General features: G+C 67.0%; 3 protein-coding genes across 7 annotated transcripts in view; 2 read left to right on the top strand and 1 right to left on the bottom strand.

Moving 5' to 3' along the window:
• The window catches only part of ACOT7 (acyl-CoA thioesterase 7), a 68268-nt gene extending 66889 nt beyond the window's left edge, over nt 1-1379 (top strand). For all 4 annotated transcript variants that reach the window (XM_081085482.1, XM_081085484.1, XM_081085481.1 and 1 more), the window contains one exon: nt 1002-1379. In XM_081085482.1, coding sequence (XP_080941608.1) covers nt 1002-1100 — 99 coding nt within the window. In that variant the 3' untranslated portion in view covers nt 1101-1379. The remainder of the gene's footprint in view (nt 1-1001) is intronic.
• Nucleotides 1380-8286: 6907 nt separating this feature from the next.
• On the top strand, nt 8287-14480 carry GPR153 (G protein-coupled receptor 153; the record flags this gene model as incomplete). 2 transcript variants are annotated; one of them, XM_081085471.1, is made up of 5 exons in its annotated part: nt 8287-8642; nt 8740-9169; nt 10794-10986; nt 11573-11754; nt 12116-14480. In XM_081085471.1, 5 exons carry the CDS (start codon nt 8287-8289, stop codon nt 12803-12805), a joined length of 1851 nt encoding a protein of 616 aa, XP_080941597.1. In that variant the 3' UTR covers nt 12806-14480. The 2 variants fall into 2 exon arrangements, with proteins under 2 accessions (XP_080941597.1, XP_080941598.1); XM_081085472.1 differs by having other exon boundaries at nt 12149-14480.
• Nucleotides 14481-16145: 1665 nt separating this feature from the next.
• HES3 (hes family bHLH transcription factor 3) lies at nt 16146-19227 on the bottom strand (the record flags this gene model as incomplete). Its single annotated transcript, XM_081085492.1, has 4 exons — nt 19215-19227; nt 17027-17122; nt 16845-16926; nt 16146-16531 (listed from the first exon to the last, which is right to left on the bottom strand). Exons 2-4 carry the CDS (start codon nt 17105-17107, stop codon nt 16146-16148), a joined length of 549 nt encoding a protein of 182 aa, XP_080941618.1. The 5' UTR covers nt 17108-17122; nt 19215-19227.
• Nucleotides 19228-20858: the final 1631 nt, after the last annotated feature.

Here is a 20858-nt window from a genome sequence, read left to right on the forward strand (position 1 = left end):
CTGCAGGCGCTCGCCCCTCATCCGTTAAATATCAGGGCTCATTGGCTCCAGGCGCCAGCTCTGAAGGTTCCCCCCTGGTGACCTGGGGAGCCGGTTTCTGAGGAGACAGGGGAGTGCTTGGTCCAGCCTGGCGTGGCGTCCTCCTTGTCCACGGGGATCGCTCTTGTCTTAAACCCTCGCGCCTGAAAATAGCCGCCGGCCGTGTCATTGTGGTGAAAGAAAGTGCCTTTCCAGGGGAACCCGCACGGCTCTTTAATCCTAAATCCCAGCCTGAGCGGCAGGAGGTGGGCCTCCGCCCAGGGGCCACAGCAGTGAGCAGCCGGCCACTCCTGAATGAAAGGGGGCGCTGGTCATCCTCCCCCAGGTCAGCAGGCATGAGCCAGCACCGGCCCCTGCACCCGGCTGGGCAGGTGGCTCCGCCCCCTCAGTATGGGGCCCTGCTTCTCAAGTTGCTCAGGAAGGAGAGGCGAAGGGTGACGCAGGCCGAGGTGCCACCTCCTGGGCATCCGTGCCCACAAAGCATCAGGCTGCTCCAGTGCAATGAAACGGCCTCTCAAGGCCACATGGCCACAGTATCTGTCCCCACTGTCCTTTGGGGCCGAGACTGCCAGCAGCTGGCATCCTGGGGATGGAGCAAACATGGGGCCCCAGCAGGGCCCCTCTTTCCCTTCCTCTCACTCTGCTCTGGGCCCTCCCTCCATGGCTCATATCAGCAGCATCTCCAGCTCAAGTTCATTACCAAGAGGCACCAGGTGTGGGGTTCACTGTGTGAATGGTGATGTGGGGGTGCCCGCGGTTAGGCGTTCCCAGTTCTCTTCTCTCCTGGCGTCCCCTCTGCAGAGCTCTGCCCTGGAGGCACCCTGGCCCTTCGAGGCGGCATGGCTGGCAGACAGGTCTCGCTGGGTGCCCGGGAGGTCCCAGGCGGCCAGGGGAGCTGGGCAGGCCCACGGCCCCGGGCTCCGCGCGTCTCTCACCTGCCTGTTTCTGTGTGTGATCCACAGCCCGAGACCGAGGACGAGAAGAAGCGCTTTGAGGAAGGCAAAGGGCGGTACCTGCAGATGAAGGCGAAGCGGCAGGGCCAGGTGGACCCTCAGCCCTAGATGCCTCCTCCCTGCTGGGCTCGGAGCAGCCCCAGCACCCCACCACTTAGAAGTTACCCCCTTGGCCAAAACCCACTTCCCGTTGAGAGCTGGTGTTGTGTGCAGTGTTTGTCCCGCAGTGTTAACCTGCCTTCCCGAGTGTACACCAAAGCTTTATTTATATATCCCGTTGTCCTCACAGCATCGTCCCGGCCCACACTCCCAGGCGCTGGGGAGCACTCCGCACAGTGCGGTCTGTCAGGACTCCAGCCTCACTAATAAAGCTGCTGTTCAGCCGGACCTCGGTCCTGGGTGGTTTTTGTCTTGGGGCTCCTTGGGCTCGTCCGCCCGCCAGTGCCTGCTGGTGCCCCAGACGCTCAGGCACAGCAACGCCCACTCACGCTCCCTGAGGACTTGCTGGTGGAGAGAGCACCCCTTCCCCCGGGCCCTGGTTCCATGTCCTGGCCCCAAGGTCTGCCTGGCTCCTGCAGGGTGACACCCATAGCTGGGGCGGGGTTGTGAGGAGGTGGGGAGGCCGTGAGCAGGGGCAGCGGGGCTCAGCCAGCTGTGGCCTCTGAAGCAAGAGGCAGGGACTCCGGGAAGGAGCCTCCTGGTTGTGCCAGGCCCGTGGCGCATGTGGGAACTCCCCAGCCATGGGGTGGGGGGGAGGTTTGGCCTGGCTGTGGGGTGACGGTCTGGGAGCCAGTGTGTTAGTGGTACCAGTGTGAGGGTGTGCGCTTGTGTGCGTGCACAGCCCCGCGTGCACACCTGTGTGCATCTGTGTCTGCATCCAGTCCAGCAGCCTCAGGCCAGATGAACTGCCCAGGCCACTGCGGGGGCCGCCGCCTGTCCCACCAGCTGAGAAAGGCCCCTCCACCAGCAACCTGGAGCCTGGGAGGATGTTCCCCCTCAGCTCATCCCTGAAGCCTGGACACGGAGACCCCGCCAGCAGGGCCGTGCACAGGCTCCCACGGACCCGAGAGGAACTGGGCTCCAGATGTGCAGAACCCGGGCCAAGAGCTTCGGAATCTGTCTTGGGCCCCAGTCCCGCTGACGGGTTATTTCCTGCCTGGGAGCCGGGGGGTGGGGGGGACGCGCTCCCCACAGGGCCATAGCTACCCCACCCCTGCTCAGCCCCTGGAGCCTCCCCAGCCCCACCCATGCCCTGTGCCAACCTCCTGAACACTGGTAGTGCCCTGGGCTAGGAGCAAGGAGGTCTCCCCAAGCAGCCTGGGCTGGCCAAGCCAAGGTCTGAAGCCAGAGCCTGCCCGCGGACCCACGGTGCCTGAGCTCTGGGGCTTCTGAGGAAGGCGGGCCCAGGGCACCGACATCCTTTCATAAGAGGTCCTGGCCTCACTCCCTAGTTCAGCCTCGGCCTGGCCACTCCCAACCACCTCCCAAGGCAGTGCCCCGGGCAGGGGAGCCCTGGACAGGGACACTCTTAGACTGCAGCGGGGGAGCAGGGCCAGTGGAGGGGCTCTTGCTGCCACAGGCCTGGGGCAGCCAGGGGGCCCACGGCTCGGGAGGACTGGATCGCCCGTTTGCCTTAGAAATGCCATGCTCCCTGCCAGCCTCCCCTGCTGGTGGCCGATTTATGACCAGGGCCACCGGGGCAGGGAGCGGGCCTGTCCACCCTGAAGCCACACACACGGAGCACATGGCTCCCCCTGCCCAGTCCCACTTCATTGTGGAGCCTCCCTATACAGACACCCTCATTCTGCCTCGGAGGACTGACTCTAAGTCCCCCCATCCCCCCCTAGAAGTTGCTCCTCACACTCTCGCTATTTGAGGGGTGTGGACCTGGCTGGCGTGGCCCGGGCAGGAGCCGGGAGGCAGTGGAGCAGTGTCCTGGGCAGGTGTCCGCCTTCCTCCAGACAGGGCTGCCACTCACGGGTACGTCCCAGCTACCGGGCAAGGCCCGTGGTCGGCAAACTGCGGCTCGCAAGCCACATGCGGCTCTTTGGCCCCTTGAGTGTGGCTCTTCCTAAGCCTTAGGAGTCCCCTAATTAAGTTAATAACAATGTACCTACCTATATAGTTTAAGTTTTAAAAATTTGGCTCTCAAAAGAAATTTCAATCGTCGTACTGTTGATATTTGGCTCTGTTGACAAATGAGTTTGCCGACCCCTGGGCAAGGTGGTGCGGAGCCAGGCTGACCCGAGTGGCACCAAGGCTTTTACCCAGGGTGTGCGTGGTCACAGGCAGCCTGAAGAGGCAGGTCGGGTCCTCTGCCTGGACAGGAGGCCAGGAGGCCAGTGGCCACTCTCGGGACTCAAGGGTCTCCAGAGGCCCCCATCAAGGGGACTAACTGGGTTACCCCCAGATGTCCCCCAGCCTGTGGGTGACAGCTGTACCCCTCAGGAGCACTAATGGGGGAGCTCTGGGGAGGAGGGAAGGGGGGATCAGGGGTGCTGGTTGCGGGGCCTGGCCTCTCCTAGCTGCGCAGTCAGTAGTCCCAGTTTGAGAACATTTCCTGGCTCCATTCACTTGATTCTGGGGTGGATCCCTAGTGCCGGAGGGTGTCTGAATCCTCAGCTGGCCCAACCCAGCCTATCGCACCGCGGTGCCTGGCCCTGAACGGCTCCTCAGTTCCTAGAAGTTGCAGCTGCTCTTCTCCACACCATTGTTCACCTGTGATGCGGCCTCCTCCAGGGAGGCCTCCGTGAGCCTCCCACCCCCGGGCCTAGGTTCTCACTCTCCATTCCTGGCCCAGGGGTTCAGCGTCAGGGTCCGGAGCGTGGACCCGCCCAAGCGGGCGGCGATGGGCCCGGCGCCGCCCCGGCGCTTTGGGGGGCTGCGCTCCCCGGGACGGAAGCGACTGCGGGCCGCGCCTCGGGGAGCTGGGGGCGAGGCGGCCGAGGGGCGGCGCGGAGACGTGCGGCCCGCCCCGCCCCCGCCCCCGGCGCAGCCAGCCGAGCGGCGAGCGGCGGGAGCGCAGCGGCGGTGACGGCGCGGGGAGGGGAAGGTGGGAGGGACCGCGGCCGAGTCAGCGGAGCCGAGCAGAACGCTCCGGCCACGGCGGCCACCGCCAGGATGCTCCGGCCCTCGGGCCGCCCCGCCGCCAGCCACCCCCGCCGGCCCCGGCGGCCCGCGCTCGGCCCGGGGGCGCGGGAGCCACAACCGGAGCCGGAGCCGGAGGCGGGAGCGGCGGGCGGGCGCCCTGGACGCGGGAACGCACGGTGAGCGCCGCCGCCGGGCTCGCGGAGGACCCGGGGCCGGACCGCGACCGGGTGGGGGGACTCCGGGCGGGGAGCGGCTGTCCGCGGTTTTTCGGTCGCGGCGTCTGTCCGAGGGGCGAGGCACCGCCTAGGGCTGCGCACCCCCAACTTGGGGAGCTGAGGAGTTAACTTCCAGAGGCCGGTCCCTCCTCGGCCCCCAGCCTCCGGCTGAGCAGCGCCGTCCTGGGTCTGGCTGGCACGGGCGAGGGTGGCGGTGCTGGGAGCCCCCGTCCTGCCTGGCGTCGTCAGGGGCCGGGGGGGGGGGGTGAGGGGGCGGGGGTGCGTCCGGGGCCCGCAGTCCCGCCTGCGTCCGGCTCCCGCCGTCGCTGGGACACACCCTCGGAGCTGGGCAGGGCGGGGGGCCCCGCTGGGGCTGGACAGGGGGGCGGGGTCGCGCTGGGCCGGCCGGGGAGGGGCATCTGAGCGCGGTGGCGGGGCACCGCGGGCTGGGGGTGCCCGAGACGCGTCGACCCCGCCCTGGGCGGCCAGGCCGGGCCCTGCGGGCGGATCGGAGGCGCGCAGGCGGGGCGCAGTCCGAGGGCGGCCGCCAGCCCGGGGAATCCTTTCAAGTTCTAGGTCTTCTTTGTTGCGCAATCCAGCCCGGGGGCCCTGCGGCCTCATTGGCCGGGGGGCGTGACGTCACGCCGGGCCCGCCCCGCAGACCCTTCGGAGGGAGTCTTCTGGGCTGTGGGTCCCAGGCCTGCGCGTCTGCAGCCTGCCCTTAGCTACGGGGGCGCAGGCGGGGAGCTCCATCCGGAAACGCTGTGGGGATGCGTTGTCTGTGATGCAGGAGAAACTTCCCAGCCCTGGGTGCGGACCCCAATGGAGGGGCCCCAAGTGTCCGCTGTTTGTGAAGAAGGGGTGTGATCTGTGGGTCACCACCTGGAGGAAGGGGACTCCCTCTCCCCACAGAGCCAGCCCCCTGTCACTCTGAATCCGGAGATCTTGGTACACACGCCCCACCCTACCCCGTGCCATTCATCTCCCATCCCAGGGCCGCCACGCCCAGGAGTCCTGGGCCCCAAACCGGCTCACTCTTCCCTCCCTGTTTTGCACTGGGCTGCAAGCCTGTGTTCCCCTCTGCCGTATGGGCACAGGAGGGCCCACCCTGCAGAAGTAGGAGGCTCGGGAAAGCCCTCTTAACTTGAGGAATAAATAATAATAATAATAATAATAATAATAATAATAATAATAGTGACTTGTTCTCGAGCATTTTGGGGGTTGAGGGGTCAGGATGTTTTTGTTTTTTTAATTTTGGAGAGAGAGGCAGGGAGAGAGAGAAAACCGTGGATTTGTTGTTGCACTTATTTGTGCATTCTCTGTTGCTTCTTGTATGCGCCCTGACCGGAGGTAGAACCTGCAACCTTGGTGTATCCGGACGAGGCTCTACCCAACTGAGCCACCCGGCCAGGTCTGAGAAGCCAGGATTGTTATGTCAGGCAAACTGAGTTTGGATCCTCGCTCGGGCACATAATAACTTGGGCAAATGGTTTTACCTTTTTCTGCCTCTGTTTGACCATCTTTAAAATGGGGATGATGACATTGTCAGCGCACAAAATCACGAGATGCTCAGAGGGTGGAGTGTGCCTGTTCCCAGGAAGATAACTCCTCCCTCCACCCGCAGGGCACGTTCCCCTGCCTGCAGACAAAGAGCCGTGCCCTGCAGCGAGGCACCCTTACGCCAGACAGGGCATCCCCTGGCACGTGAAGGGGTGTGCCAGTGGGAGCCTGTGGCTCCTTCCCCACCCCCTCACCAGGGCCCCAGGGTCAGACAGAGCTGTGTGGACACCTCAGGGAAGGCCTCCCATTGGCCCGCAGCGCAGCCCCGTGCAGATGGGAAAGGGTGCTGGTCCACCCGCTGCATGCTGGATCCAGTTTCCTACCTGATGACGAGGATCACTGGTGGCTGCAGCCTCTGGACCACGGGAGCACCCACACTCTGCCTGCTCTGGGCCCCCAGCCGGCTGCCAGGCACCGCATGGGGCTGGGGGCAGCCTGTGGCCACGTCGCCCCCAAAGCTGGGCTGTCCCAAGTGCTGTCAGGGAGTCGGCGTGTCCGCCTGCAGGTCAGGGTCACCCACACCGCCACACTCAGTGTCTTAGCCCCGAAGAGGCCGCGCAGCGAGCTGGGGGGCTTTGGTGCAGCCGCCTGCATGGCAAGCGCCTGTTGAGCGCTTACTGTGTCCGGCTCCACGCTAAGCACTTCCCTGCATAGCTCACTGACTTCCCACAGGCTTCTCCAGGCAGGGACTGTCGTGCCCAGCTTACAGATGGGAAGACAGGGACCTGGCGGAGGGCAGTAGCTGGTGGGGAGCTGGCGCTGGGGTCTGGCAGCCGGTCGCTCACACTGTGGCCTCTGCGTGCTGAGGTCAGGGAGGTTTGCTGGACACCGGAGTAGCGGGGTGGAGGGGCCGACAGGCCACCGCCTCCCACACTGGGTCTGGGATGGGGAAGGGGAGGCCGTGCTGCACGCAGACGCCTCATGTGGAGAAGGAAGTCCCGGCCCCAGAAGTCCCTGAGCCCCCAGGGGTGTGTTCCAATGAACTCCCCCCGCCCCGCCCCCCGGGCCAGGGCTCTGGGCAGGCCCCCAGAGACACCGTGATGAATGAGACACATCCCTCAGGTCCCTCAGGTCCGGGGCTCAGGCCACAGACAGACCAGACGAACCTGGGACCAGACAAGCATGGGGCCTGGCTGCTGGGGGTGTGTCCTCTGCCCTGAGCCCGACTGGGGCCCTGCAGTGGCCTGTCCCTCCCAGCTGAAACCAGTCCCTGGGGGTCACGTGATGTGTCGGGAACAGTAGGCACCCTTGGGTGTCGGGCCAGAAGTGCAGCCAATGAGCTTCAACAGGCCCCCCGGTGAGAAAGGACCAAGTGTAGGCAGAGCACACAGTGGGCCTTCACGGAGCGGCTGCTTCTCCCTGCGCTGCCTGCTCCAGGCTGTGGCCAGAGGGGCCTGTGGGGCGGCACTCCCTACGGGCTGGCAGCTGAGGGCTGTGGGCTGGAGAGGGGGTGGGAGGGACCTCTGCCCAGCCCTCCAGCAGATGCGGCGCCTCCCGACACGTGCCTCCTGCCCGCCATCCTTTCTCCTGGCTCACATCCAGGCCGTCGGCGGTTCCTCTTGGGTCAGGGCGTCTGTGAGGTGACACTGCCCACCACCCAGAGTGCCCCCGTGTGTAAGACGTGCCCACCAGCCTCCCCCGGAGGAAGTCTTGTCCCGTTAGGTGTAGGGTGTGAGCAGGGACCTCACTGGGACCGCGCAGCTGGGACGCGGAGCCTGTGCAGTGCGGGGCCTTCTGGGCCAGCTGGGGACAGACCCGGGCAGCACAGGCGGCCCTTCCCCGGGGTGGCCATGGAAGTGGTCAGCAGGTCACCCCTCCCTCGCACGGGGGGTTTAGGGGACTCGGCCTCCCAGGCACATCCTCGTTTTGCCAAATGAAGGGGACAAATGGCGGCGAGGCCCCGGCGTGCACTGGGGGAGCCTTGCCAGGGCTACCCTGGGACCTGGGGACGTTTGCTGGCGAGAGGGCTTGTTGCCAGCCAGGGCCCGGGCACACATGGGCAAGAATGCCCGCCTGAGCCAGCCTGCTGGTTCCCTGAGGGCACAGATGCTGGGAGGAAGCCAGATTCCTCCCTTCACCAGGAGCGGCTGGAAGTGAGGAAACCGGCACTTCTCAGGCACCTCTGTGTAGTCCCCTGGGGCCGGGGACACGGGCAGGAAGCCACAGAGAGGAGAGGAGAGCAGCCCAAGCCGGACCAACAGGTGATGGCACCTGGGGGCGCCTCCCATCTCCTCCCCAGGACCCCGATGCCGCAGCCACAGGGAGAGCCGCCGAGCCTCACTGCCCACCCCCTCACCACCCCCCCCCCCCCCCGCAGATGCTCCTGGTCCCTGGTGTCCCCGGGCCGCTGGGTGTGAGGGCAGCCACTCCGAGCCGAGGCCTGGCTGTGAGGAGGATGCCCCGGCCGCCCGCCCGCTCCCGCCTGCACCATGAGTGAGGAGCAGCGGCCGCCTGGCAGCGCCGTGGGCTGGCTGGCGTGCGGGGGCCTCTCCCTGCTGGCCAACGCCTGGGGCATCCTCAGCGTGGGCGCCAAGCAGAAGAAGTGGAAGCCGCTGGAGTTCCTGCTGTGCACGCTGGCGGCCACGCACATGCTCAACGTGGCGGTGCCCATCGCCACCTACGCCGTGGTGCAGCTGCGGCGGCAGCGCCCGGGCTACGAGTGGAACGAGGGCCTCTGCAAGGTCTTCGTGTCCACCTTCTACACCCTCACCCTGGCCACCTGCTTCTCCGTCACCTCCCTGTCCTACCACCGCATGTGGATGGTCCGCTGGCCCGTGAACTACAGGTGAGCCCCGCGGGCGTGGGCGCGGGCGCCGGTGTCTGCTTCCTGGAGGCCCGGTGAGTGACGCGGCGTCCCTCTGTCCCGCCCCCTCCCGTGCCAGGCTGAGCAACGCCAAGAAGCAGGCGGTGCACACGGTCATGGGCATCTGGATGGTGTCCTTCACCCTGTCGGCCCTGCCTGCCGTCGGCTGGCACGACACGAGCGAGCGCTTCTACGCCCACGGCTGCCGCTTCATCGTGGCCGAGATCGGCCTGGGCTTCGGCGTCTGCTTCCTGCTGCTGGTGGGGGGCAGCGTGGCCATGGGCGCCGTGTGCACAGCCATCGCCCTCTTCCAGACGCTGGCCGCACGGGCGGGGCGCCGGGCGGGCCGCCGGGCCTTCACGGTGCCCACCATCGTGGTAGAGGACGCGCAGGGCAAGCGCCGCTCCTCCATCGAGGGCTCCGAGCCCGCCAAGACCTCGCTGCAGGTCACGGGCCTGGTGGCCACCATTGTCTTCATCTACGACTGCCTCATGGGCTTCCCCGTGCTGGTGGGTGAGCCTGTGGTTGTGGGGGGCTCTGGGGGTGGGTGCGCTGCGGGCATTAGGTGCTTGGATCCTCACACCCAATCCTCTAAGGGGGGGCATCACCCCCATCCTCACTTTAAAGGCTTGGAAAACGAGGTTCAGAGAGGGACAGGACTGAAGCCAAAGTCAGGACGGCCGTGGTGGGACTTGAACCACCTCGGGGGCCTCCTGAGCCCAGGGTCTTCCCGCCACATCACAGGGGACTTTCCCACCTGAGTGAGGCCCAGTGGGCGCAGCAGGCATGAAAGTGGGGTCACGGCTCCAGGTCCGAGGATGTGCGGAGTGAGGCTTTGGTCCTACACTGGGGGGCCAGGCAGGCTTTGGATGTCTGCTGGGGAGTTGGACTTCACCCCAGGGGCTGAGGAAGATCACGGTGAGGTCTGGCCGGAGGAAGGCTCTGCCAACAGAGTTCAAGTTCCATAGAAGCCAACTGGGGTCCTGCCCGTGAGGCCGGGCTGGGCCTCCCCACCGTGGGCCTCTAGCCCCGCCCCCTGAAGGGTCTGGAGCAGGACAGGGACAAGGACCAGCCAGAGGGCTCGCCCAAGCCGCTGGGTGGGGCTGTGCCCTGTAGACACAGCTCAAGAAGGTGACGGGTGGGTGGCAGCCTCACAGTCAGGGTGCAGTCTCCAGCCACCTGCAGCTCCACCTTCAGTGGGCCCAGCACACTCCCCTCCCCGCCCCCCCCCCCCCCAGGGATGGGGTCCTCCTGTGCTCAGCAGAGCCTGGGGTCCCCGTCCCTGTGCTGAGGGAGGGAAGGAGTGTGTATGAAATTGTACCCCCAGCTTCTCTTCAGGGCAGGAAAGGGGGTGCCATTTATGGAGCCCACTCCATGCTGCAGGCCTGGTACATGCCTGGAAGCTTTGCCTCACCCAATAGGGTGTTCTTGCCAATTTCACAGATGAAGAAACTGAGTCCCAGAGAGGTTCAGTGCCTTTCTGAGGGGCACGCAGCTCGCGTGGCAGAACCAGCGTGATGTCTGTCTGCACTGTGCCTCTCCCTCTCTGGTGGGGAACAGTCACTCTGGGTGGGGGGTGGGAGTGGAGGAAGGAGGCACCCTGGGCAGTGACCCAAAGGCCACCTGGCTGGTCCTTGTCCCTACATCCCAACCCTCTGAACTGCTCTGATTCTCGTCCTCTGGGGCCTGAGGCCTAGCCCCCCGAGCAGGGCAGGGCCGAGGAGGCCACGACAGAAGTGAGCAGGACAGAATGGTCCCTGCACTGGGAGGCTGGAAACGTGGTTCTGCAAGCCCATTTCCTCTTCCCAGAAAGGGGGTGGGAACCCAGGCCCCGCCCTGTCCTCGGGCAGTCCGAGGGTAATGTGCGGGCAGGCACGCCCAGGGCTGCTGGCACACGGTGAGGGGCCAGGCACACTGGGCAGTGACTGGGTACCTTGGCAGCCAGCAGCTCTCAGGGGCAGGGACTTCCGCCCTCACTCTCTGCCTCTTCCCTGCCCCAGAGTCTAGCGCTCTGTCTCCGCCACCCCCTTCCTCGGGCAGATGGGCACAGCCATGCCACCCAGACGGGAGGCCAGTCTGGGAGGGGACGCGGTGGAGGGTCCTGCCGGTGCCAGGCGAGCGCTGTGCCCACAGGTGGTGAGCTTCAGCAGCCTGCGGGCGGACGCCTCGGCACCCTGGATGGTGCTGTGCGTGCTGTGGTGCTCCGTGGCCCAGGCCCTGCTGCTGCCCATCTTCCTCTGGGCCTGCGACCGCTACCGCGCCGACCTCAAGGCCGTCTGGGAGAAGTGCACCGCGCTCATGGCCAACGACCAGGATTCGGGCGATGGTGAGGCTACCCCGAGAGTGGCCCCCGAGGAGGGGGCATCTGGGTGAGGTCACTGGAGTCACTGTGATAACAACTGTAAGGTGGCCACCCCATGGCACTGAGGTCCCACCGTCAACCCCAAACACCCCCTGGATTACTCCCGAATGCGCTCGAACCCCTAAGGGACCTCAGTTTCCCTCCCAGGGGGCATTCTCTGTCCCGCTCCTGCCCCAGGCAGGGCTGTGCCCCAGACTATGTGCTCTGAGCTTCCAACCTCAGGGGTGCTCAGAGGCTCCCGCAGACCCAGGGCCTGTCTCCCCGGCAATAGCAATGTTATCCTCAGCCAAGAGCTTGCTACGTGCCAGGCACTGTCAGCCCCTGTGTGTACTTAGCTCCTGAGGTCACACCCCCACCGACAAGGAAACTGGCTCCCCAGCCCCAAAGCTGGAAGGTGGGGAATCAGGATCGGTACCCAGGACCCTGCCCTTCCTCTTCCCCACTAACCAGCCCTCGGCCCTGTGCGTGCCTGTGGGGGACCCTGGACTAGCTCTCAGATGCCCCCAGTCTTCCCTGACCCCTGACCCTAAGCCTCTGCCCCAACCTGCAGACACCAGCCTGGAGGGGGGCCTGCCCCAGGACCTGGTGCTGGAGCGCTCCCTGGACTACAGCTGTGGAGGCGACTTTGTGGCCCTGGACAGGATGGCCAACTACGAGCTGCCCCTGGAGGGGGCCCTGCCCCATCTCTACCCGCTGGGGCCCTTGCAGGAGGACAAGATGCAGTACCTGCAGGTAGGGGCGGGGTGGGGCGGGCTCCCAAGGTGCGGGCGGGGCATCCTGTCCGGTCCAGGGGCCTCTCCCCTCTGAGCGCATCTCCTGCCTGCCAGCTCAGGGGGGCGTCACCTCCCAGATGGGCAGCCCAGGGGCGGACCTGTGCAGGTGGGCGTCCCAGCCCTGCCCCCGTCGCCCAGTGCTCCGGGAGAGTGTGCACCTGGCGCTTGGTATTTCCTTGGGGCTCAGCGCCTCAATCAAGGGGTCCCCTCACTACCCAAGGCACAGGTGACGCTGAGCCTCGGACGGAGGGATTGACACCTGGTGTGGGTCGTTGCTGATCCGCAAGGCGCCCTGCCCCGCGTGGGTCCCTATTGGCTAGGCGGCCCCCGGGCTAACCCGTCGGTCCCCACAGGTCCCGCCCACGCGACGCTTCTCGCACGAAGATGCGGACCTCTGGGCCGTGGTGCCGCTGCCCGCCTTCCTGCCGCGCTGGGGCTCCGGCGAGAACCTGGCCGCCCTGGTGCAGGCCGCTGGGCCCCACCAGCGCCGCGACTGCCCGCGGGCCCCCGCGGAGGACGCGCCCCCGTTCCGCCCGCGCCGCCGCTCCGCCGAGAGCCTGCTGCCGCTGCGCCGCCCGGGGCTGGACGGCGGCCCGCGCCGCGCTCGCAGCTCGCCCCCCGGCAGCCCGTGCCGCCGCCCCGGGCCCGGCGCCCGCTCGGCCTCGGCCTCGCGGCTGCCCGATGCCTTTGCGCTGACCGCCTTCGAGCGGGAGCCGCAGGCGCTGCGCCGCCCGCCCGCCCCGCCGGCCCCCGACGCCCCGGCCCCCGCCCCGCTCGGCGAGGACGCGGCGCCCCCTGGCGGCCCCGGCGCGCAGCGGAGTCCCGGGCCGCACCCGGCCGCGCAGGCGCACGTCCGGCCCCTGCTGCCCGGCCTGAGCGCGTCGTGGGGCGAGCCCGCGGGCCTGGCCGTGGCGGGCGGCGGCGGCAGCACCAGCAGCTTCCTGAGCTCGCCGTCCGAGTCCTCGGGCTACGTCACGCTGCCCTCGGACTCGCTGGGCTCCGCGACCTAGGGCCGCCCCTGGGCCAAAGCACCAAAGATGCCCGCTGCCCCCCAGCTCGGGGCAGGGCCAGCCCTCGGGGCGAAGGGGCGAAGCCTTGTCCCCGTGATGCGGGCATTGCCAGAGGGCGACAGCTGCCCTGGACGACTGTGCGGGGCACTTGCTCTGGGCTTGGGTAAAGGAGGCTCTGCACGCGCCCAGCGCTTCCGGGCGGGGAGCCCCAGGACAGGCCACCCCCAGACGGAACAGAGCCCCGCTCTGCACCCGGCACTAACCCGTCCCGCCTCTGCGGTGGGCGCGGAGGTCTAAGCACAGGGTCTTCGGAGCCCAAGCAAGCTCGGAGCAGCCTCCCTGCCGACCGTCCTGCCTCCGCGTCCCCATCTGTGAGGCAGGCGACCAGGTTAACTCAGGACTGAACAAGTGCTGGTCCCAGTGCTCTGACCACGGAGCGGACAGGGCGGGAGAGGTAGTCTCAGGCCCTCCGCGGCCCCAGGCCTGAGGCCTCCTGCTCTCTGCCCCGGCCCCTTGGGAACTCACCACACACACCCTACTAAAGCACAACTCACACATCCTCGCGGTTGGCACCACCCCCACCTTGCCACTGTTATGTCCTCCCTGCCTGTCCCCACACGGTGGCCGGCTCTGTGACTACCCCCACGGAGGCCGTGGGTCCCTGGTGGGAAGGACTGGAGCGAAGGAGAGTGGGCTTTCTTACTCAGCCCCCCCTGCCCCATCCCCGCCCTACAGGTGTGGCCCACAGCCTCCCAGGTTCTGACAGGGTCCCCCCCCCCCCACAGGGCTCTTCTTTGCTCTCCCTCCTGGCAGACCCCTTGCAGGCCTGGGCTTTGGCATGGGCCCTGGGGAAGGGCCTGCTGGGTCTTCTGTAGGGGAAGCCCCTAGGCACAGGCTCAGGAGAGGCCCAGGAGCAGCTGTGACCTTGAGTGGCAGACAGGCAAGTGCAGAGGCTGTCTGGTCCCCGCCCCAGCCTTCATGCAGTGGCCCCGACACATGCAGCCTGGACCAGGCAGGGCCAGCGCGGAGCCTGCCTGCTCACGTCCCCTCCCACTCTGCCCCTGCCCCTCCGCACACCCCAGACTGGTCCCAGCCCCAGACTAGGCCACTGGGAGGAGGGAGGAGGGAGGAGGAGGGACTGCCTGGCTCCATCTCTGCCTCAGAGGCCCCCGCAGCCCCTGGCTGTGGGGTAACCTTGGGGGATGAGCTGGCCACGGGTGAGCAAGGCAGGGGACTGCTGTCCAGCCAGGCCAGTACTGCTGTGCCTTCCAGGACTGACCCGTCATGAGGTGATCAGCTAGCCACCGCCCCCCCCCCCCCTCAGGCTGGCCCATTTGTCACCTTGGGGTTTTTACTTTCCTATCCAGCGGCAATACTTACAGGGGGGCATGGCACCCCAGAGTCTCTCTAGTCCTGGTTTTTACAAAATTAGAAGAGACAGGACCCCAAGCGGAGGGCCCTGGGGCCTGGACCCTCTCACACTCTGTGTGGCCCCCAGGCCCATTTGCTGCGTTGATAGCAGCCTGACCCGGGGCTTAGCAGGGAGGGGTTCTGTCTTCATACCCACCCCCAGCCCAAAGCCAGCGATCCGTTCATAGTTTTTTTTGTTTTGGTTTTTTTTGACAACTAAGCATTTCTCTCTGTACAGACCCAATAAAACCTCCTGTGATTTGCACCTGGCATTTCTATGCTGGTTTCATGGAAACACCTTTCTAGAATCTAACAGCACCCCTGGCCACCTGCGCCCAGATGTGTCTCTCCAATTCCTCTACTAGTGCGGCATTCTTGGGGGCTGGGCTCGCCCCTTTTGACTGGCACGTGCGATGACACAGAGTGTCAGGGTCCTGGAGCAGCGGGGTGGGCACCAAGGCCTTAATATCAAGAGCAGTCCCTGCCCTGGTGATGGCTTAGAGGCCGAAAGCCTTCGTAAGGTTGGTTCAGGAGGGCGACAAGGGCAGGGCAGTTTGGAGCCAGGGCGGCGGGAGCGGTTGTGCCTGGTGACCATGCCCCTGGCCTGGGTTGGGGTTTGAAAGCCGCTTCTTGAGTCTGCTGTGCGAGGTCGCCACCTGGTGTCCGGAAGGGGTATTAGGGTCACCAGCCACATCTAGGACTGTGGGAACCTGAGACCCGACAGACAGGCCGCCCCCAAATCGCTACCGCCCGGACCCCCGCCCCCACCTTCGCTCCGGAGACCCAGCTGTGCTCTCCCCGCGCTCTGATCTGTATGGGTTTTTAGCACATGAGCAAGGAAGGGGCGGCCAAGAACGAGAAGAGTTTTATACAAAGTTGGTATTTGTAGTTCAAAGAGACGCGCTTAAGTGGGCCGCGTGGGATAAATGAGGTTTCTCAGGTTCGCACTGTCTTTATTCTGCATTTCAAACTGGTGAGAGGAGGTGTCAAAGTCTCTTCCTGGGCACAGCCCGAGACCCCCGTCCTCCACCCCCAGGCTCCCCCTCGCGTGCTGGGGCCCCCGAAACAGGTGCCCAGCCCTCCGAGGGCTGTCGAAGGACGTGGGCTTCTAGACGGGGACACTGCGGAGCCGGGGTCTTTGCCGAGTGGGAAAGGGGACACTCCCACGGGAGGAGCTCGGCTTCCTTCCAGCCCCCCACACACAGGCGCGACAGTGCGCTGGTTCCCCTGGAGCCGCGCGGGAGGGGCGTCGGGTGGGCGGGGAGGCGGGAGAGCATCTCGCGGCGCGAGGCGGAGCTCGGAGTGGGCTGCGGGCGGCTGCGGGCTGGGCTGCTCACCCGCGCGGCCGTGGGAACGCGCGCCCGCGGCGGGGGTGCCGCGCTGCGTGCCGAGGGGGTGGGGATCCGTGGAAGCAGAGAAGGCTCAGGGTGGGGGTTGCTGGGGCCCCTCGCCCTCGGGGCGAGCCCGGCGTGCTTTGCGCCGGTGGGAACCGGGCGTCCCCAGCCGGCTGAATGGGCCGGGGCGGGGCAGCGATTCTCCTCGCTGCGAGGGGTCTGCTCTGCGCCGCAGCCGGCTGCGACCTTCCCACCGCGGCTCGGCCACGGGGCGGGGGCGGGGGCGGGCTGCCGCCGGGGCCCTGGGCAAGGGGCGCGGCCCAGGACACCCCTCCCAGCCCCCTCGGGTGGGAGGAGCAGAGAGCGGGTCCTGCCTGAGTAGGTGAGGCTGGGGTTGGGGGTGGCTTCTGCCTAAAGGCTCAGGCCCGGGCCCACCGAGGCTACGCGTGTTTCATTGCGTTCTCGGCACGCGGCACCCTCCCGGCCACCCTCCCCGGACGTTTGAGGTCCCGGTCGTCACACGGGCGCGCAGCAAACTGTCTCTGCGCCGGCAGACCAGACGGGGGACCCCTTGAGCCCGAGGCCACGCCTGGGCCTTACCAGGGCCGCCACAGGCGCATCCCTGACCCCGGGCTCTCGGCGCCGTGACGAGACGCCGGCTGCGGTGCCGGGACGTGGGTGGACGGGCCGGGGAGACCGCCAGGGAGGAGGAGCCTGGCTGGCGGGCACCGCGAGCCGCTGGCGCCCGGATTAGGGGCCCAAATGGCGGGGGCGCAGGGGGCGCAGGGGCCGCAGCGCGTGGGCGCCTCGGGGCGGGGACTGGCGCTGTCCATGGTGCTGCCCGCCGTGCGCTCGGGCACCAACGGGCAGCGCAGCCCGCCGCCGCCGCCGCCCTCTCCGCGCCGCCGATGCTGGCCAACGCCCGGCAGACAGCCGCGGAAGCCCGACGGGTACTCGGCGCCGCTGCGGACGGGCCAGAGCCCTGGGGGCAGGGGAAGAGGAGAAGAGAAAGGGAGAGTTGTAGAGAAGAGGGAGAAAGGGAGGGGAGAAGCGTGGAGGGGGAAGGAAGAGAAGAAGGGAGAGGAGGGGAGGGAGGCGAGGCCACCTGGACGTCCAGACCCTCTTCCACTCGGATTACCACTCCACAGCCCGCCGCCCTTGCTGCCTCCCGCCTCCAGTGGCCTGGGCCCCGCCTCGCCCGGCTGCCCAGTCCTGTGCCTTTTTCTCCATCCATCCCTCAGTTATCCGTGTGTATGCAGGGCTCCTCCCCCCAAACCTCCCAGGGCCCCCTCTACCTTGCACCGAGCTCTGGAGGCTTTTCATGTACTTGACGCTCAGCTCCAGGATGTCTGCCTTCTCCAACTTGCGTTTCCGGATCTGCGGTTGGTGGGAAGGGCTCTCAGCCGGGAGCCCGCGCGGGGGGGGGGGGGAGAGGCGAGGGATGGATCGCACCACCCACCACTGCGCCCGGACTCACCTGGTGCGAATAGTGCTTCTCCAGCAACGACCGGAGCTGCTCCAGCGACACGTTGATGCGCGCACGTCGCTTCTTCTCCATCAGTGGCTTGGAGATCTGTGGACAAGAGGCTGTTAGAGGGCGGTGTCACGGCCCTCTCGCCCTTTGCCCCCGCCGGCGGGCAGGGCCCCCCCCCCCACGAGCTCTTCAGCACCCCGGACCTTTCGGAATCTGCCCGCAGGGCCCCCAGAGCTGCCCTGGGTCCCGGGCTCAGTGCCCATGTTGTCGTGTACGTGCCCGCGGGAAGGGGCCAAGCCTTTATAGGGGCCCCTCGTTTACATGTCAATGAGGGATCCTGGGCTCCAGGACCCCTGAGAGGGAGGGGAGGAGAGGGGGACACACAGTGACTTCCCCACCTCCCTCTGCCCGACCCCTCCTGCCGCCAGGCTTCAGCTCTGCCCCAGGGCCCCTCCTCCCTCCCCAGCAACCCCCCTCCCCTTCCCCAGTCTTTCCCTTATCCCTCTCACCCCACCACTTCCCGAGTCTGGGATCCCCTCCAGGCCCATTCCCCCATGACTGTCCCCTCCCAGTGTCCCGAAGTTCTGGGCCCCGCCACCAGGCCCACCTGCCTCGTCCTTGCTGCTCTTGCCTCTGAGTGTTCTTGGGGTCCCACTGGGGGTGCACAGGCCCAGCCAGCTCTGAGCCCCGCTAGCGATTATGACAGAGCCCGGGCCTCGGGCCTGGTAAAGAGCTGATGAAGATGCGAGGCTGGGAGCACCCGCCCGCCAGGCTTCCAGCAGCTTCACGCTCTGGCCGTGCTGGCCACGCACATTAGTGGCCCTAATGTCGGGACAATGCAGCAATTTTCTGCCTGTGGCCACTCAAAGCCGGGCGCAGGCCGGGCCCGCGGGGGCCACACAGGGACATGTGTCCCATTAAAGCGTGCAGCCCGCCCGCAGGGCCACAGCCTCCCACTCGCCGGGCCTGGGGCCTGGGGCCTGGGAGTGCCCGGGCTGAGTGCCCTCCGGCCTTGAGAAACCGCGCTCTTCCCTGGGGAGGTGGGCCTGCTGCAGCCTCGGGCCGGCAGGCAGAACAGCCTCCGAGCCGGCTGGGTGTGAGGGCTGTGGGGCGGACTCAGGCTCTGAGAACCTCTCCCGCAGGGGAAGGTCTGGGGGCTTATTCCCACCGCCGCTGGCTCCCAGAGGGTAGGTGGGGGTGGGAAGACCACCGACCACCTGGGGGAGCGTCATTGCGGCTTTTGCAGGTCTGGGACCCCAACCTCTTCTCATCATTCCGGCTGGAGCTGGACACCACGGAGCTCAGGGAAGGAGGACCTTCTTCCCTGAGCTCAGGCCTGGGTGTGGCCCCAGGAGCAGGACCGCAGCGGCTGTGGCTGACAAGAAGGCTGAGGTCGGGGGAGACACTGGGTTCGAACTCACAGCTCCCTTCCCTGGACTCAGCCTCAGTTTCAGTGTCTGTGCACTGAGGTTCCGCAGTGGAGCCCGCGGCAGAGGAATGAGCAGCGTGGCCTGTGCAGGGCTCCGCCCGGGGGGAGGGAATGGCTAGGTCTGGGTGGGCCCCAGCTCCCTCCAGCGGGGCCTCTCTCCCCTCCCGCCCCGCCCGCCCGGAGGCATTGAAGGCCCGGCCGGGACAGCCTCGGTCCCAGGCGCCGAGCGGCGAGGAGAACGGTTCCCCGCCTTCCTTTCAGGAGGAAGCTGCGGCTCCAGCGGCTCCAGCGGCTCCAGGCTTCTCCTCCGCCCGGGCCGCAGGGACCACGGGCCAGATCCGGGCCGGGCCCGGGCGAGCGGCGGGGCCAGGCCGGCCGGAGGGCGCTGGCACGCGCCGGGCGGCTTTGAAGCGCCGGGTTCGCGGGGCCCGAGCCGCCTCTCGCGCGCTCCGGCGGGGGCGGGGGCGGGGGCGGGGACGGCGCGGTCCAGGGCGCCGCGGGCACAAAGGGGGCAGCGGAGTGTTCAGGGCTTTGTGCCGGCCCACGAAGCCGCGCCCCCTCGGGGCCGAACTCGGGGCGCCCCGTCGCGCGCAGGCTTCCAGCTGCTGCACATCTGCACCGACACGGGGCGCGCGCCCCGCCCCCCGCCCCCCACTTGCCGCCGCCCTCGGGCCGCGCGGGCCGCGGGCAATTTGTCCTCTAATTACGACCCCTCCCCGGGGACCGCCGCCCGCGCCTTTCAACTCCGGCGCATTAGCAAACCAATGGCGCTCGGCGGGTCCTCCGGCCGCAGCGGGACGCGGGCCGCCCCTCTCCAGAGTTAGGGCCCCGTAAAGGGGCCCCCGCGGCCCCCGGGCCCGCTCTCCTCTCCAGCTGCTGCGCGAGGACCCCGGCCGCGCAGGGTGGGGCCGCTCACGTGGGCGGCTCAGTGTTTCTTAAGCGGCGCAAGATGGACCGCAAAACGCTCTAATTCGCCATGTTCTGCTCTGGCTGCCGGGGCGAGGCCGGCGGCGGGGGGTCTCAGCCTCGAGGCCCGCCCCCGCCCCTTCCCGAGCCTCCGCGGCCCCACCCCCCTACCCCCACCCTCCGCACGTCCTCTCGCCGGGGTCCTCCCGCCTGGGCTGATGCCCCATCTACTTTCCCAGATCCCCCTCCCCTAGGCTCAGGGCTCCCTTCCCGCGCTCACGGACAGCGTCCCCCACCCATCCCCACTTGACCCCAATTCGGCTCCTCCTGGGGGGCCACTTCCCCCTCTAGCTTAAAGGCGACGTCCGTGGAGAGGATCCTAAATGAGTCCACCAAGGTCCCTCCCGACACCCAGGCTGGGGACGCCATTCCGCCCGTCTCCCCTGCTGTGGGCCAGGCGGCTTCTGGGCGCCCTACGCACACCCGGGCAGGCCTGGCCCCCGAGGCGCGCAGGGGCCGGGGAGGCGTTTTCCGAGGGGGCGGTGCGCAAGGGTTCACCCCGAGTCCTCTCAGACTGCACTCAGGACCGAGCGAAGGGCATGGACCAACTCAGGCCGCGCTTCTGCAGGCTGGGATGTAGGCCACCAACCTCCTCTATCTTTAGGGTCTGGGGTCCCCAGGGCGCCTGGAAAGGAGCACAAGTCCAGGCCCAGAGCCAAGGAGGCCAAGGCTGCCCCTGCTCATTCACGGAACCAGCTCCTTCTGTCGTTCGGGAGGGCTCTGGGGGCTCCCAGAACCTCTCGGGGCCCTGCTTCCTCACGCTGGGCGGTTAAGGCGGAGAGTAACTGCGTCGTTGCCCTCCCTTCTCCCCTTTGGCTTTCTTGACTTTTTAAAAAATATATTTGTATTGATTCCAGAGAGGGAGAGAGAGAAACATCAACGACGACAGAGAATCCTGGATGAGCTGCCTCCTGCATGCCCCCCACGGGGAATGGAGCCCGCAAACCGGGCACATGCCCTGAGCAGGAATCGAACTGTGACCTCTTGGGTCAGAAGTCTACACTCAACCACTGATCCATGCCAGCCAGGCTGGCTTTCTTGACTTTGGCAACAATAACAACAACAACAACAAAAATAAATAAATAAATAAATAAATACATTGCAGTCGGAGTCGGGTCAGGACACGAGGTGGGGAGGGGTTTCAGGCCTCGGGACAAGGGCCCTGTGAGCCCTGGGCAGCCTCCCCCCTGGCGGGAGTCCCTTCCTGCGGCCCCAGGCACGTTAGGCCGCGCTCACTGGAGAGTGTTGCAAAGGCCCCTTTGGTGGGGGAACGGCCCGCCCCCTCGCAGATGCATTTCAAAGCGGAATGGGGTGATTGCTCCATGTAATTAACTGTGGGGACACAGCGAAAGCCCGGGAATGACTCAGCCGATTGTCTCCGGATGGGGTTGGAGAGGCCGCGATTGTTTAACTCTCTTTAGCTGGGTGGGGACTCCAATA

Source organism: Myotis nattereri (assembly GCF_964212035.1).
Source record: "Myotis nattereri genome assembly, chromosome: 3".
Classification (NCBI taxonomy): Eukaryota; Metazoa; Chordata; class Mammalia; order Chiroptera; family Vespertilionidae; genus Myotis; species Myotis nattereri.